General features: G+C 25.9%; 3 protein-coding genes across 5 annotated transcripts; all 3 read left to right on the forward strand.

Moving 5' to 3' along the window:
* Positions 1-34: 34 nt before the first annotated feature.
* On the forward strand, positions 35-9,400 carry LOC127290338 (casein kinase I). 3 transcript variants are annotated; one of them, XM_051319209.1, is made up of 6 exons: positions 35-472; positions 1,501-1,610; positions 2,427-2,649; positions 2,797-3,090; positions 3,278-3,560; positions 5,909-6,389. In XM_051319209.1, exons 1-6 carry the CDS (start codon positions 344-346, stop codon positions 5,986-5,988), a joined length of 1,119 nt encoding a protein of 372 aa, XP_051175166.1. In that variant the 5' UTR covers positions 35-343; the 3' UTR covers positions 5,989-6,389. The 3 variants fall into 3 exon arrangements, with proteins under 3 accessions (XP_051175166.1, XP_051175886.1, XP_051175808.1); XM_051319929.1 differs by lacking the exon at positions 5,909-6,389 and adding an exon at positions 3,646-5,283; XM_051319851.1 differs by lacking the exon at positions 5,909-6,389 and adding an exon at positions 7,070-9,400 and having other exon boundaries at positions 36-472.
* A 423-nt stretch (positions 9,401-9,823) lies between these two features.
* On the forward strand, positions 9,824-12,372 carry LOC127291087 (delta(24)-sterol reductase-like). Its single transcript, XM_051320043.1, has 7 exons — positions 9,824-9,980; positions 10,283-10,474; positions 10,583-10,738; positions 10,810-10,915; positions 11,008-11,361; positions 11,443-11,813; positions 11,900-12,372. The coding sequence occupies exons 2-7, from the start codon at positions 10,292-10,294 to the stop codon at positions 12,230-12,232; spliced, it is 1,503 nt and encodes a 500-aa protein (XP_051176000.1). The 5' UTR covers positions 9,824-9,980; positions 10,283-10,291; the 3' UTR covers positions 12,233-12,372.
* A 216-nt stretch (positions 12,373-12,588) lies between these two features.
* On the forward strand, positions 12,589-14,464 carry LOC127291177 (small glutamine-rich tetratricopeptide repeat-containing protein alpha-like). The gene is made up of 4 exons (XM_051320154.1): positions 12,589-12,820; positions 13,154-13,509; positions 13,571-14,035; positions 14,102-14,464. Exons 2-4 carry the CDS (start codon positions 13,169-13,171, stop codon positions 14,208-14,210), a joined length of 915 nt encoding a protein of 304 aa, XP_051176111.1. The 5' UTR covers positions 12,589-12,820; positions 13,154-13,168; the 3' UTR covers positions 14,211-14,464.
* Positions 14,465-14,830: the final 366 nt, after the last annotated feature.

A 14,830-nucleotide genomic window follows, 5' to 3' on the forward strand; every position in this document is an offset into this window, starting at 1 on the left:
AAAAATTCTTTTGAGTATATAGAAGCAGAGCAACATTTCCGTAACGTCAGTTGCTCGCTCGTATCTCTTTGGCGAAGGGGAAAATGTCGGTGTGTTGGTGGGGTCTGTTGTGCCACTAGTGACTTTCGCCATCAATTTCTCTTTGTATTTAACATATTTTTGATTCAAGGGTAGAAAACCCATTAGCGCAGATCCTGTCCTTGATAGAAAACAAAACGGAAAGCACCGAAAGGGTGCTCGCGATAATAAAATTTTCTTCGAGATTTCGTGCGTATTGTGCGGATCTTGAAAGGGCAGTGTTTTGTGCGTGGCAGGCATAGAACGAAAGAAGGCACCAGGCAACATGACGTCGGTACTCGCAAGTATAAGCAAATCCGAATTTATCGTCGGTGGCAAGTACAGATTAATGAGAAAAATTGGCTCTGGATCTTTTGGAGATATTTATCTTGGTATCAACATCTCCAATGGAGAGGTATAGAAAATTAAAATATATACCGTTTTTCGATCGCGACACCCCCCTTTTGTCCCGATTCACCTTGTCCAAACTGTCTGTCTCTTCCTTTTGATTTTTCATTTCTTTTTCCTGCTCTAAAATAACATTTACAAATTTTCTATGATATTATTTTCATGTTATTAATTCTCAGTATTCTACCATTTATGGAAATGTATCGTTTGACATGAAAAGGAAAGTGAATTTTTTTTTTAAATTATATTTTATTTTGACATTTTCATTTTTAAATGACGTGAAAGAGAAATGAAGAGAAAGGATATGAAAGAGAAACCTGATTGCATGAAAATCAGTAGTGCTTTGTTGTCCCAACTAGTGCGATGCAGGTGTTACGAAACTTTAACTCGAGGTCACAAGAAACCTCGGAACAATCATTGTTTAAACTAATTCTGTTAAAATGACCATATTTGTTTTCAACTGAAAATTCACTGTATTCGAACTTTTGTTTATATTCAAGTGAATTGGAAAAATTTTTCAATTTTAAATGCTTTCTTTTTTTGTTTATAATCGAAAACAGAAACAATCTTGGTAAATTGTATTTCACTTTTCCAGGAAGTCGTGTAGGATGATTTGCGCCAGATGACGACACAAAGATCTCAACTTTCAATCCTCATTCTGATCTAAAAATATTTGACCCACAAAATTTTAGAGTCGGTTTTTATGTTTATGGCGTCCCGTTAAAATTGCATTATTTCAAAAATTTTGTCTTAAAAGTTCTTTGCACTTTTAATTGATTTTTTTTTTAAATCTGTTTGTTTATTTTTTTTAAATGACCTACGTTTAGTTAAAAGTAAATTATTTATTGTTATTATATTTGCGAAGTAATTAAAGTTTTAGAGAGATAAAAACTGATGGTTAATTTTGAAAAGTAATACAAATAATGAATTTGCAAATTTAGAAAAATTGAATTAAAATTATAATTTAATGAAATTAATTAAAATTTGATTATATATGCCGTTAACAAATAAGTTGATAATTATTTTTCGTTGCAGGAAGTCGCAATTAAACTTGAAAATATTCGTGCTCGCCACCCGCAACTTCTTTACGAGTCCAAATTATACAAAATTCTTCACGGTGGCATCGGAATACCCCACATACGCTGGTAATTAATTTTTCAATTTTTTTGCAGAATTAAATGAAATCCTTTTTGTATTAACTGTTTTTTTTTGTTATAAAAATGTTTCATTTAATTCGTGTGGTTTATTTCATTTTAAAAATTTTTAATTATTTTATTCTATTCACAAATTTAAAACATTAATCAACAATTTAATAATTTTTTTGAACATGAAAATAAAATTATTTACAATGTTAAAAATATTTCTATTACTTCTTTTCATTTTTATTCTTTATTTTATCTTTTATCATCATTTTTCTTTATTTTCATTGGATTTTTTCATCATTTTAAATGATATTTTAATTTCCATATTTTTTTTTTTATTCAATTTTTATTTGTCAATGCATATACTCGTTGCACTGAATGTTGACTAAATTAAATGACTCATTTCTCACTTGCATACACATAACATAGTTACTCGATGTCTGATGTTTTTGCCAAACGTTATTTATTTCTCAATATCAAAAGAATCAATAGATAAAGTGCGTTTATTATATTTGATCGCAATTTTTTTTCATTCATTTAATTTGCATGTAGAATATTTTGTAAAATTTAAAAAAAAATTGTTTTTAGAAACAAAATAATATTTTAATCTTTAATTCAAAATTGTTATATTGATAAAAAAATAAATATTATCCAATAATTGTATTATTAAATTTATCATTTAAGTATATTTAATAAAGAAAATAATTTTTGAAAAATGTTCAGCAAAAATAAATTTGATTTAAATCAAAAAATTGTATTTTTTTTTTGTAGAAAATTTTTATCAGCGAATAATTAATTTTAAAAAAACAATTTGATTAGGTATGGTCAAGAACGTGAATACAATGTCTTAGTAATGGATCTGTTGGGTCCATCTCTAGAGGATCTTTTTACCTTTTGTTCACGAAGGTTCACAATAAAAACAGTTCTAATGTTGGCTGATCAAATGATTGGGAGAATTGAATTCGTCCACTGCAAACATTTTATTCACAGGGATATTAAACCCGATAATTTCTTGATGGGTATTGGACGTCATTGTAATAAGGTAAATTTTCTTTTTTTCATCGATATTAATTAAAATTTACACGCAAAAAATTCAACTACTAAAAGTATGAATACGGGAGAAAATTTAATTAATAATTACAAATTTTTTTTTTGGAAACTAATGAATTTGGAAATTTTTATTTTTCAGCTCTTTTTGATTGATTTTGGACTCGCGAAGAAATACAGGGATAGTCGCACAAGATCGCACATTGCATACAGAGAAGACAAAAATTTGACTGGAACAGCAAGGTATGCTTCCATTAATGCACATGTTGGAATTGAACAAAGTCGTAGAGACGACATGGAATCACTCGGATACGTACTTATGTACTTCAATCGTGGATCTCTACCTTGGCAAGGACTTAAGGCTGCCACCAAGAAGCAAAAATACGAAAAAATCAGTGAAAAAAAGATGTCCACACCAGTTGAAGTTTTGTGCAAGGTAAATTGTTTTCTCTATTTTATTGTCGAAAAATTGATTAACAAATATTTATAGTTTAGTGTAAATTAATTCTTCAAAATTGAAAATCATTTAATTGCTATCAATTGATATTGTTATCATAGAATAATTTTCTAAAAAAAAAAAAAATTGGCTAATTACTGATCTTTTTTTTTTCTCTTTTAAAAAGGGCTTCCCAGCTGAATTTGCGATGTACCTGAACTATACGCGAGGTCTCCGCTTTGAAGAGAGTCCAGATTATATGTACCTACGACAACTGTTTCGTATTCTATTCCGCACATTGAATCATCAATACGATTATACGTTTGACTGGACGATGTTAAAGCAAAAGGCTGCAGTTGCCTCTCTAAATAGCGGTGCTTCGGCAAGTGGTCACGGGCAGCCTAGTCAGGGCGCTGCTGGACAAGGAACAGTTCAAGGTCAGCAGCCTACTCAAGTAGCCGGACAACCAGGTTCGTAAAAGATTTCTGCTAATGCTTTTTTGGCGTAATATATCACAAGTTATCAAAAAAAATATATACTTTTATTATTTCACAGAACGTGATTAAAATTTGCAAATAATTTACCATGAGTAAATTAAGAGATGAATATATAAAAAAAAAAAATGAACCTAGTGCGCCCTATTTATATATATATATAATTCTTTTGGTACTTTACTCACCTTAAAATTAAATTTGCCATTAAAAAAAAAATCTATTTCTTTGAAATGAAAAATCATGGCAAGGTAAATAAAGTATCGGAAATGTTACAAACAATCAGTTAAATGTTTATTATCAGATTTGAGAGTAATATTATGAGAAACCTGTGCGAGGCTATAGGTATTAAGCCAATTAAAGAACATGAAGGTAACTAAAATGCAAAACTGATAACTAGACTACATACGTATTGTGAAATTTAATTTTCACAGAAATCTATTTTTAATAATTGTCTTCCCACCCTGCCCCCCCCCCTTTTTTTACACGCTCAGCACTTAAGACTTTATATTTTTAAGTTTTTTTTTTTTTTTTTTTTATTGACTTTAACTTGTGTTCTTTTTATTTTGCATTCAATTTTATTGAATGATAACTTTAATTTTCAAGGTGATAGTGTTTTTTGAATGATAAATAATTATTTTCCTTTTTCTTTTCTTTATTTTAAAAGTGAAAGAGTTTGTTTTAAACCGGATTTTTTTAAACTTGTATCAAAAATCGTTATCTTGCCTTTTTTTATTAAACTCAAAAATATTTAGTATTAGTATTTAACACACCCCTAATTGATTGAAATTCGATTTTATATACGAATGTAGTCTATCGATGCTTATTGCATTCAGTTTTTCTTGTTATTTCCCTTGTTAAAGAAAATCCAGATAATTTTGATTTCAATAATTAAATTAAATGTATTAATATTTTAAATTATTATATTTCTTAATGAATGTTAAAATTTGTTAAGAGAACTGCAATTTATCCCAAATAAAATATCATCATTGCCGTTAAAGTGCAATAAAAAAAAACCCGGTTAGATGGATATAAAATGTAATAGTGACGATCGATAATAATATTGATCTCTAAAATTCATTTTTTTGTAAAAAAAGAAAAAGTGCGTGCGTTAAATGAACAATCTTGTATGTCACAAAAAAAGAAAATTGTTATACAATATATCGAACCAGAAAAAATTTTGTAAACGATTATCAACTGACTAATTTCTATTTTTTATCAAACAATAAATTATAATTATTTAATATTTCGATATATCTGTATTTGATGTTGTTTGTGTAATTCATTTTTTTTTCCATTGATTGTTTTTGGAGAGAAAATTTATTCTTTTAATGAACAAATAAGTATGAAAAATAGTTTTATTGGTCAGCTGATAAACAATCAGTGAAGAGAAGTTGTCTGTCGAGAATTATAAAACAAATTGCGTTGCTTCCGTTTAAAATTTGAAAATAATTTTTAAATTTAAAACTCAAATGAGTTTAAAAAAAAAAAAGAAAATATTAAATATTTTAAGCGGAAGAATCGTGAAAATTCGTCCCTAGTTAAAATATATAAGATTGTGCTGTGTAATCAATCGGAACTTGTTTGTAATTCGAATTCAAACACAGTGACCGAATTTCTCTATATTATATATGTTTAAAAAATAAGTCGATATTAAAAAGCGAATAAATCAAGAATATATAGGTAAATAATACAATATTAATGATAAAATTTTGTTTTATTTAACAAATAATAATAACAGCACTTCATTTTTGTTCATAATCACCTTTTTAATCAATTGACAGACGCTACCTTGATCACTGCTTCATTATAACATTTGAACATTTTTAATGTTACCATATACATTTCAAAGATATCACAATATATTTATACAAAGTGCCTATTGAGGAATTATATTTATTTTTGTTTCTTGTAAAATTTAACAATAATTAAATTATAACACTTGAATTAATAAAATTTCAATTATTTATTTATTAACTAATTAAAATAATTGAAATATTAATTAATATAATTAAAAATTAATCCTATTAATTGTTGGTGATAATTTTCTTTTAAAAATTAACGCTTATGTTAGTTAATCGGCACTCTGTTCGCATTTTCATAAAAATTTAAAAAAAAAAAAAAATTTATAAAGATCAGTCATTCATTTACATCCATCTAATCGTTACTAATAATATGGTCCTAAAAAATATTTTTTGTGTCCGCATAATACAAAAATAAAAAAGAAAAAAAAATTCATAATATCGCTTAGCAAATTGCACATATAAATTAATTTTTAATCCTATTAACCATGTCTCATGCTTTTTTTCCCTATGGAATTACTACAGATTTTGGTTATGAGCTTAAAAACAAAGTAAATGGCTGGGTACGTCAGAATACCGCAATCATCGACTCGTCTAAGAACTAAATCAGACATCAGCCATCTTCTAACTGCCACACATTCTCATTGTCCTTAATCCTGTTTTGAGAAACTTTAGAAAAAAAAAAGAAAGAGGAAAATCTTTAAAAAGATCTGTGTCCTATATATATATTTATAATATATATTTATTATCCATTGTCAGCCTGTACTAAAGTATTATTTGTTTTCTTTTTTCTTTGAAGTTCAAAAAAAAAAAAAAAAACTGATTTAAAAAAACAATTAATTTTAATTGACAAAATTAGTTGGATGACTAAACAAAATAAATTAAATGGATCAATAAATTTATTAATTAATATTTGCGAAGAATTCTCGAAAATGTTTTTGTATCTTTCTAGATTATCGAATGTTAAAATGAAAAAAAAAAAAATAAAAAAAAGTACAAATTGAAAGTGTTTGATTTTTTTTTTCACCAAAACTTGTTTACATATACTTTTAGTACAGGTACAAATTTCTGATTGATCTCAATTTTTTCACTCTATATATATATATATATATATATATATATAACCTTTCGATTCCTTATTCGTGCTCCGTTTTTCATTATAATACAAAACGTTTCGCCTTGTATAGAATGAAATAAGGACAAACAAAAAATAAAATAAAGTTGTCTATTTTTAAATAAAAAAAAATTTTCATTATTGGTTTATTTATTTAAAAAAAAAAAAATTATTGCTAATGTTATTTTACTGTCAACGAAATTATTAATATATTATTGCTGGTAAAATAACATTGATCAAAAAATTAGAATGTAAAATTTTATAAATTATTGAAAGAAAATTCTTTTTCTTTAAGATATATTTTCTAAATTTTTCTCGATGTACAATTTATTTGACGGAAAATAAAATTACATAATTTCTAAAAAATTAAAATTGGTAAATTTCTTTTTTTTTTTTAAATTATAAATAATTTAGAACTTTTGTGACTTTTATTTTCTTTTTTTTTACGAATAATTCTAATTCTCGTTCAAATAAGAATAGAATTTCGCCAAAAGCTTTTTTTTTTTTCTTTTTCAAGAGATTCTCAGCTTTTTTATATATAACTTGAACATTTTTTTGGGATTTTGTTACAGGGGCGGCCCGTTAAATCCTTAAACATTGAGTGATAGCACCAAAACTTGAACGCGATCGCTTTAGTGTCACACTAATTCATACTCGACACACCATTGCAACATTCGATGAGTCACAAATATCAAGCGATTCTCTAAGTCCACGAAGAAAGTTGATCACGATCGTTATCAGAATACATAAATTAAAATTATAGAAATCATTATTCTCTCTCATTCGTGTGTGTGTATCTTCTTTATACAAAAAAAAAAAAAAAAAAAAAATATTGCTTAGAGTATCGATTGATGTCAACTTTTTCGAGTCGAAGAAAAAAAAAGTCAACAAGAACTGACTTTCAATCATTTATCATCATTCTTTCTTCATCATCGATTAATCATAAAGAAAAAAAAAAATTAAAAATCATTACAAAGTCCAGATAGCGATTCATTTTTACTTGAAAAAAAAAAATTATATATATAAACATTTTTCATAGAAAGAAAGAGAGACTTTTTGGAATGTTAATATATTATATATATATAAATACAAGTATGTTTGGACTAAACGTGAAATAACAATTTTTATAATTAATCTCTCGATTTAGAAAGTGTGAATTTGTATATGAGTGATAATGAAGACTCGCAAAATTTTTAGACCAATTTTAGGGCATATTCGGTTACCTGATTCTAGATAATAAGAAAAATAGTCTTTCTTTTTTTTTTTTTTTTTTCTAATAAGGACTATTATCTAACATAAATAAGGAGCACTCATAAAGAATTCTATCGCTAAATTACTTTCTTAATGAATTTCTAAATATCAACAGAACAAAGAGCAAATTTTAATATTGTTATTGGAAAAATAAAGTATATAGGTAAAAAAAAAAAATTATACTGTAGGCTCTCTTTCTCTCTGTGTCTATTTTTTTTTTGTTAATATGTAAAAGAAGAAAAGAATGATATCCGTATTTCTGTACAGAGAAATTTTTCTCGGAATTAATGGCTCCCTTTTTTTTGTAAATTTGAGCATCGAATACATTTTCGATATTTGATAAATGTTCGATATTTAAATTTCTTTCAAATATTGTCCCGTTTACAGAAAAAAAAAAAGAACAAATTGAGTCGTTAATTCCTGAGTTTAAATTCAAAAAATAATAAAATGAGGAATTATACGTTCCTCGTGTATTTAATAATTTTTGGAATATTTTTTTTATCGTTTAGATGATTTTTTTTTCTCTCACCCCTAATTTTCTTGTATCTCTTTTTTCAAAAAAAGGCGATAAAAGAGTCGCATCGCCGAAAAATAAATAAATAAAAAAAAAAAATGTAATGTCTGCAGTTGTCAACTGCAAATGAAAAATCGTGATATTTCATATGCTGCCGGCTGCCGATGTAGCATTAATTAAACCTATATAATTTTATGCACACTGCGTATGTACTTTTAGTTTCGTTTTTAGCTACTAAGATTTTTCATATAATTAAGAAAATATAGCCTTTCCTCCTCCCCCCCACGAATTTTTATGTTTCGTTTAAAAAAAAATACCTAATTATAAATATATATATATATTATTGTAGTTATATTATTTTCGTCGTTTTCATATTAGCCTACTTTGTGTACACGTCCGGTAGATATAGGGTTACTCTTGAAATAATTAAGCAAATTAAGAGTAACCCGTAAATAATCGAAATGAAAAAAAAAGAAGATGAAGAGAAAGAGGAAGAAGAAGAAGATAAAGAAGTGACAGATGATAACAATATAATGAGAATCGAGTATCGAAAATAAGTAGGAGGAAAAAAATCACTGGGAGCTTCTTTAGTATCTTTACATTATTATTTAAAATGTGAAATGGAAGCTTTAATGACGTTTTCGTTAAAGGTGCAAAAGGCAATAAATAAGCCTTGGTTGAAACTCGAAATTATTATACAGAAATGAGAGGCGAATATGTTAGAAGAAATGATAATAATTTAAAAAAAAAAGGAAAAACAAAGAAAAAGAAATAAAACTATTTCTAAACTTGTAAAATTATAATACGGATAAAATTGATTATTATAATAAATGAGTGTGAATGCGAATTTAACTAATTGGGTGCGAGTAAATTGTATTTGAATTGTTGGACAAATGAATAAATGTGCGAGTATATGATTTGTCTGATTGTGTAATAAAAAAAAAAAAAAAAAAAGTTGAGCGAATAAGTTAATTATTAATTAATTAATAATTAATACACATGCACATTATATTATTCAATATGTATTATATTACTATAAAGGATGTGACAGCAATTAAGATACGCGTTATTTCATAAATACTGAAAAAAAAAAATTATTGCTCCCTTTGTCTCTATAAATAAAGTCTCAACACAATAATTTACAATTTCTTTTAATTATTCTCTTTTCAATCCTAATCCTTTTAATTTCATTTTGACATAAATTTTCCTTTAAATAAATAAATTTAACGTTTTTTGTTTATATAGTATTTTTAGCAAATCAAATTGTAAATTGAATTATATAATTTCAACTATTAAATTTTTATTTCAAGATTTCAAAAAAATAAGAATATCTAAAATTATTAATTGATAAACTTATCAAATCTAAAGAGAAAGATGATAAAAATTATATAATAACATTTTTTCAATTATGTTTAAATTTTGCAAAAAAAAATAAATAAATTAGTACACATATTATCATTCTTAATTGTTTTGTTGAAAAAAAAAAATTGCAAACAATGATATTTTTAAAATTTATAAATAATTGAATAAATAAGTAAAAGTACAATATAAAAATGCTTGTTTTTCACAAAAATCTTCAATCATTTCATTATAATCGTCAAATTCCTTGACGTGGCAAATTATTAAATTCACGATAAGAGATAAGGATTTAACCATTTTACAAAGCACGAATTGATCATTTCTCTTTTTCATTTGTCGAGTGTGATCCAGTTCAAAGGGTAAAATTTTCATACATAATTAAAAGTGGAACGTTATTTTGTTAAAATTAATTTTTTTTAACTTCCAAAAAGTAAAATATAAATTCGCATGTCAATTTTTAATATCATAAATAAAAATTGAACTTTATATTGTGTTAATCATTTTTTTTTTTTTTTTTTTGCAAAACTAATATAATATTTGAAATGAAAAGTTTGTAAATGTAAAAAGAAAAATTAGAAAAAATCCCAATATGTAGAAATTAAATTTTAATAAATATAAAATATTGGAAAATTTTTTAAAAATAATATTTATAAAATTTCAGAACATTAAAATGGGGGAGAATAGTATACTGGAATATCTAATGGTGAATCATCGTTGGATATTTGTAATATTTTTTTTACTACCCCTTTCATTTGTTTATGAAATTTTCAACTATACGAGAAATTGGATTGTTTTTCGTTTAAGTACAGCTCCAACGGAACATGGGAAAAAAGTCCGAGAAGTCCAAAGACAGGTGAGAAAAAATTCATTTTTGAATTATATTTAATAATTTAAAAAAAATTTTTTTTTTTTATATAAAAATTAATGTTTTTGAATTTAATTTGAAAATTTTTTTCTACAGGTAAAAAATTGGAATGAAAGTGGAAGAAAGCAACAAATGTGCACTGCTCGACCAACATGGCAAACAATGAGTTTTCGTCAAGGAACGTATAAATCTTCAATGTTTAATGTTAAAGTCAATTTAATTGATGTTCTTGAAGTGAATGTGGAGAAAAAGGTAATTTGAAAATTTTTACCATTTAAAACAGCAAATTTCGATAGTTTTTTAATTGAAACTTTTAATTTCAGTTTGTTCGTGTAGAACCATTAGTTTCAATGGGACAACTTTCAGCAACTTTAGATCCTTTGGGATGGACAATTCCAGTGGTTCCAGAACTTGATGATTTAACTGTAGGCAAGTATAATGCAATTATAATATAGAAAATTAAATTTTAAATATAAAAAGAAAAATTTACTGAAAAATTAAAATTTTGTTTTACATATTAGGTGGATTAGTGATGGGTACAGGTGTTGAATCAAGTTCCCATAAATTTGGTCTCTTTCAACATATTTGTCGAGCCTATGAAATTGTACTTTGCGATGGATCAGTTGTAAAATGTACAAAAGAAAGTGATCCTGATCTTTTTTATGCAATTCCCTGGTCTTATGGTACACTTGGCTTTCTTGTTTCTGTGGAAATTGATATTATACCTGCAAAAAAATACGTAAAACTTGAATACGAACCAGTTACAAATTTAAAACAAGCAATGGAAGTTTTTAAGAGACAAACTTATGCAAAGGAAAATAATCATTTTGTTGAGGGTCTTATGTTTTCTAAAGAAACAGGTGTCATAATGACAGGTAAAAAATTGCATTTCAATTTTCAAATTTTATTAAAAATTTTTGTAAAGTTTTATTTTAATTTAATTTTCTTTTGTTAAGGAAACATGGTTAATGAAGTAGAAGAGAGTTTAGTGAATCAAATTGGTCGCTGGTACAAACCTTGGTTCTTTACTCATGTGGAGAAAAAATTGAAAGGTGGTCCACTAGTTGAATATATTCCATTACGTGATTATTATCATCGTCATTCGCGAGCCTTATTTTGGGAGATTCAAGATATCATTCCATTTGGAGACAATACTGTGTTTCGTTATTTATTCGGATGGATGATGCCACCGAAAGTTTCACTTCTAAAATTAACACAAACCGAAGGAATTAAGAAAATGTATGAAAATAATCATATTATTCAAGATATGCTTGTCCCACTTGATCATTTGGAAGAAACCATTTCCAAATTTCATGATATTGTTAAGGTACTGTAAAAAAAAAAATCAAAAAATTTATTCTTTAATCTTATATTGGAAATAATTTCAATAATTATAAAAAATTAAATTTACAGGTCTATCCATTGTGGCTGTGTCCATATAAATTGACAGCGGATCCAGGATTTGTTCATTCGAGAACAAATAAAGATGATATGTTTGTCGATGTTGGTGTTTATGGAACTCCAAAAGTGAAGAATTTCGAACCAGTGAAATCTACAAGAGAAATTGAAGATTATGTTCAAAGTATCAAGGGTCATCAAATGCTTTACGCTGATACATATAGAACAAAAGAAGAATTTGAATCAATGTTTGATCATACACTTTATCGAAAATTGAGAGAAAAATTCCAATGTAAACACGCTTTCCCTGAGGTTTATGGAAAAGTTAACAAAAGTGTACGAACTTGATTTTTAACTCTATTTTGTTCACAAAAAATAAAGTTACAAAATTTTTCAAAAACAACAACAATTTTTTTTTATTATAAAAAAATCTCATTTTTTAAAAATATTTTTTTCAAATAAACGAATAAAATTTAAATTTAAATTTTCCCGGTTAGTTCTGATTGATTTTTATATTAAAATTTTTAATACGCATGCGTATAAAATTAAATTAAATTTTCTAAACAAAAAATAATAATAAAAGAAGGTTAATTTAAAATATTGTTAAGTAAAAAATAAATAATTATTTCAATCATCTTTAATTGAATATAATTATTGTTTTTAAAAAAAAAAAATTCTTATCTCTAAAAATGTATATATATACTACATAATCCAAATGTAAAACGTGGCGACCGCCATTAAAATTTTACCGATTCCAGTGTCTGCTATTAAACTTACAATCATATAAATATACAAAGAATTACAAGTTGTGATTAACGAATTTTTTTTACAAAAAATTGACTATAGAAAATTGCCGGCTATTTTCAAGTCTTTATTTGACATTTATACGTGATTTATTATCCCTGACGATCAATTTTATAACAAGTTTGAAACAACGTAAGTTGAAACATTTTTCGATTCATACTTTTTTTTAAATTTAGTGTCAATATTTGCATAAATGTGCTATTAAAAAAAAGAAAAAAATTAGAAAATATAATTAAATTTAATTAAAATAAGTAATTTATATTTATTTAAAGAAATTTTGTAATTTAATTTGAAAATTGGATATTCTAACCTCAAAATGTTATTTTTTTTTATCGATGATTTAGCAAAAATTATGTTAATTATATTCAATTTCTTTTCTATTTTTACTATTGTGAATAATTTTTAATTCTAATATATGTTCGTAAATTAGAAAATATATATGTATACCTCTTTTATAATTCACAGAAGACCTATAAGACAATGGATGTAAGACAATTAGTAGCTTCGATTGTGCAGTTTTTGACTCGGCAATTAGAAGATGGTGGATTAACTGCCGATTCACGAGAAAGTCTTGAGGTAGCGATTCAATGTTTGGAAAGTGCCTATAATGTTCAAGCATCCGATGCTCCACCAGATACTTTTTTGACGATAGGAGGTGGTGCTGGTGGTGGTAGTGTTTCATCACGTGTAATTAATGAAACACCAAATTTAGGTCCACAAGCAACTTTAGAGCAAAAAGCCGAAGCTGAAAGACTGAAAAATGAAGGAAATAATCTTGTTAAAGCTGAAAAATTACAGGAAGCATTGACTAATTACACTCGGTAATGAAAAAATTTAATTTTAATTTAATTGAAATGAAAAATAATAATTAATTTCTTTTAGGGCAATACAATTAGATGGACACAATGCAGTTTATTATTGTAATCGAGGGGCAGTGCATAGTAAAATGGGAAATTTTAATTTGGTAATATCCGATTGTAAAACTGCATTGTCAATTGATCCATTGTATAGTAAAGCATATGGTCGAATGGGATTGGCTTATTCTAGTTTACAAAATCATAAAGAGGCAAAGGAATGTTTTCAAAAAGCACTTGAAATGGAGCCTGATAATGAAAGTTATCGAAATAATTTACAATTAGCCGAGGAGAAAATAGCACAACAAGGTTTAGGTTCCTTAGGTTTAGGTGGTACTTTATCAAATGTTGATCTTGGTCAAATTCTACGAAATCCAGCTCTCATGCAAATGGCACGACAAATGCTCACTGATCCAAATATGCAAAATGTTATGAGCAATATTATCAGCGCAAGTGGTGCACAAGGCGATCGTATTGAAGCACTCATAGAGGCGTAAGTTTTATTATATTAAATAATGTATGTTAAATAAAATTACTTAAATAAAAAAATTTCTTTCAGAGGACAACAATTAGCTCAACAAATGGAAAGTGCCAATCCCGATTTAATAGATTCTTTGAGGCGTCAAATGGGTGGAAATTCGAATGATCCTGATCCAAATACAAATTAAGTCGCAATATATTCCCGAAATGATGATTCAATTGCGAATTTTAAATTTATAAAATATCCATAATGACTATGAATTTTCATAATTACAAAAAAAAACTAGAAAGTTCTGAAGAAGTCTTTTTTTTGGTTTAAAAAGAAGCTGATTAGATATTCAGTTTGAATTAATGGTTGAAACTAACAATTAAAATTATCTTTTTTTTATTTCATATTTATATTTTCAATATAGAATAAAGTCTAGAATTTGATATTAATTAACCCACTATTGTATCTTTATTTAAAATTTTTATTAACATAACTTTATAAATCAAAAAGTATTTGCTTTTGTATATATTATATAGAATGATTCTTCGGCATTTGTTTTTTTGATCTAAAGTCTGATTTATATGTATTTATAGAATAATACTTTGAAAATAACTATTAATTTTAACGTAAAAAAAAATTAAACGTTTATTGAAGATAATAAACTCGTCTTTTTTTTTTTAATTATAATTATATATTTTTTATAATATTGAATTTGGTAAAAAAAAATAAGACAATTCTTGTCATTTTGCACTAATTTAGAAAAAAGTAATTCAAATAACTACCAATTTTTAATATAAAAATTCAATTTACAAATAAAAT

Source organism: Leptopilina boulardi, unplaced genomic scaffold, assembly GCF_019393585.1.
Source record: "Leptopilina boulardi isolate dan_hultmark-lab unplaced genomic scaffold, ZJU_Lbou_2.1 LbouV2_1, whole genome shotgun sequence".
Classification (NCBI taxonomy): domain Eukaryota; kingdom Metazoa; phylum Arthropoda; class Insecta; order Hymenoptera; family Figitidae; genus Leptopilina; species Leptopilina boulardi.

Excerpts from the sequence above, each read along its gene's own strand:
- LOC127291087 (XM_051320043.1), top strand. The coding sequence starts at position 10,292 with ATGGGGGAGAATAGTATACTGGAATATCTAATGGTGAATCATCGTTGG. Across the intron at positions 10,739-10,809 it reads AAGTGAATGTGGAGAAAAAG|TTTGTTCGTGTAGAACCATT; the intron begins GTAATTTGAAAA and ends TTTTAATTTCAG. Across the intron at positions 11,362-11,442 it reads AACAGGTGTCATAATGACAG|GAAACATGGTTAATGAAGTA; the intron begins GTAAAAAATTGC and ends TCTTTTGTTAAG.
- LOC127290338 (XM_051319209.1), top strand. The coding sequence starts at position 344 with ATGACGTCGGTACTCGCAAGTATAAGCAAATCCGAATTTATCGTCGGT. Across the intron at positions 1,611-2,426 it reads GGAATACCCCACATACGCTG|GTATGGTCAAGAACGTGAAT; the intron begins GTAATTAATTTT and ends CAATTTGATTAG. Across the intron at positions 3,091-3,277 it reads CAGTTGAAGTTTTGTGCAAG|GGCTTCCCAGCTGAATTTGC; the intron begins GTAAATTGTTTT and ends TCTTTTAAAAAG.
- LOC127291177 (XM_051320154.1), top strand. The coding sequence starts at position 13,169 with ATGGATGTAAGACAATTAGTAGCTTCGATTGTGCAGTTTTTGACTCGG. Across the intron at positions 13,510-13,570 it reads GCATTGACTAATTACACTCG|GGCAATACAATTAGATGGAC; the intron begins GTAATGAAAAAA and ends AATTTCTTTTAG. Across the intron at positions 14,036-14,101 it reads ATTGAAGCACTCATAGAGGC|AGGACAACAATTAGCTCAAC; the intron begins GTAAGTTTTATT and ends AATTTCTTTCAG.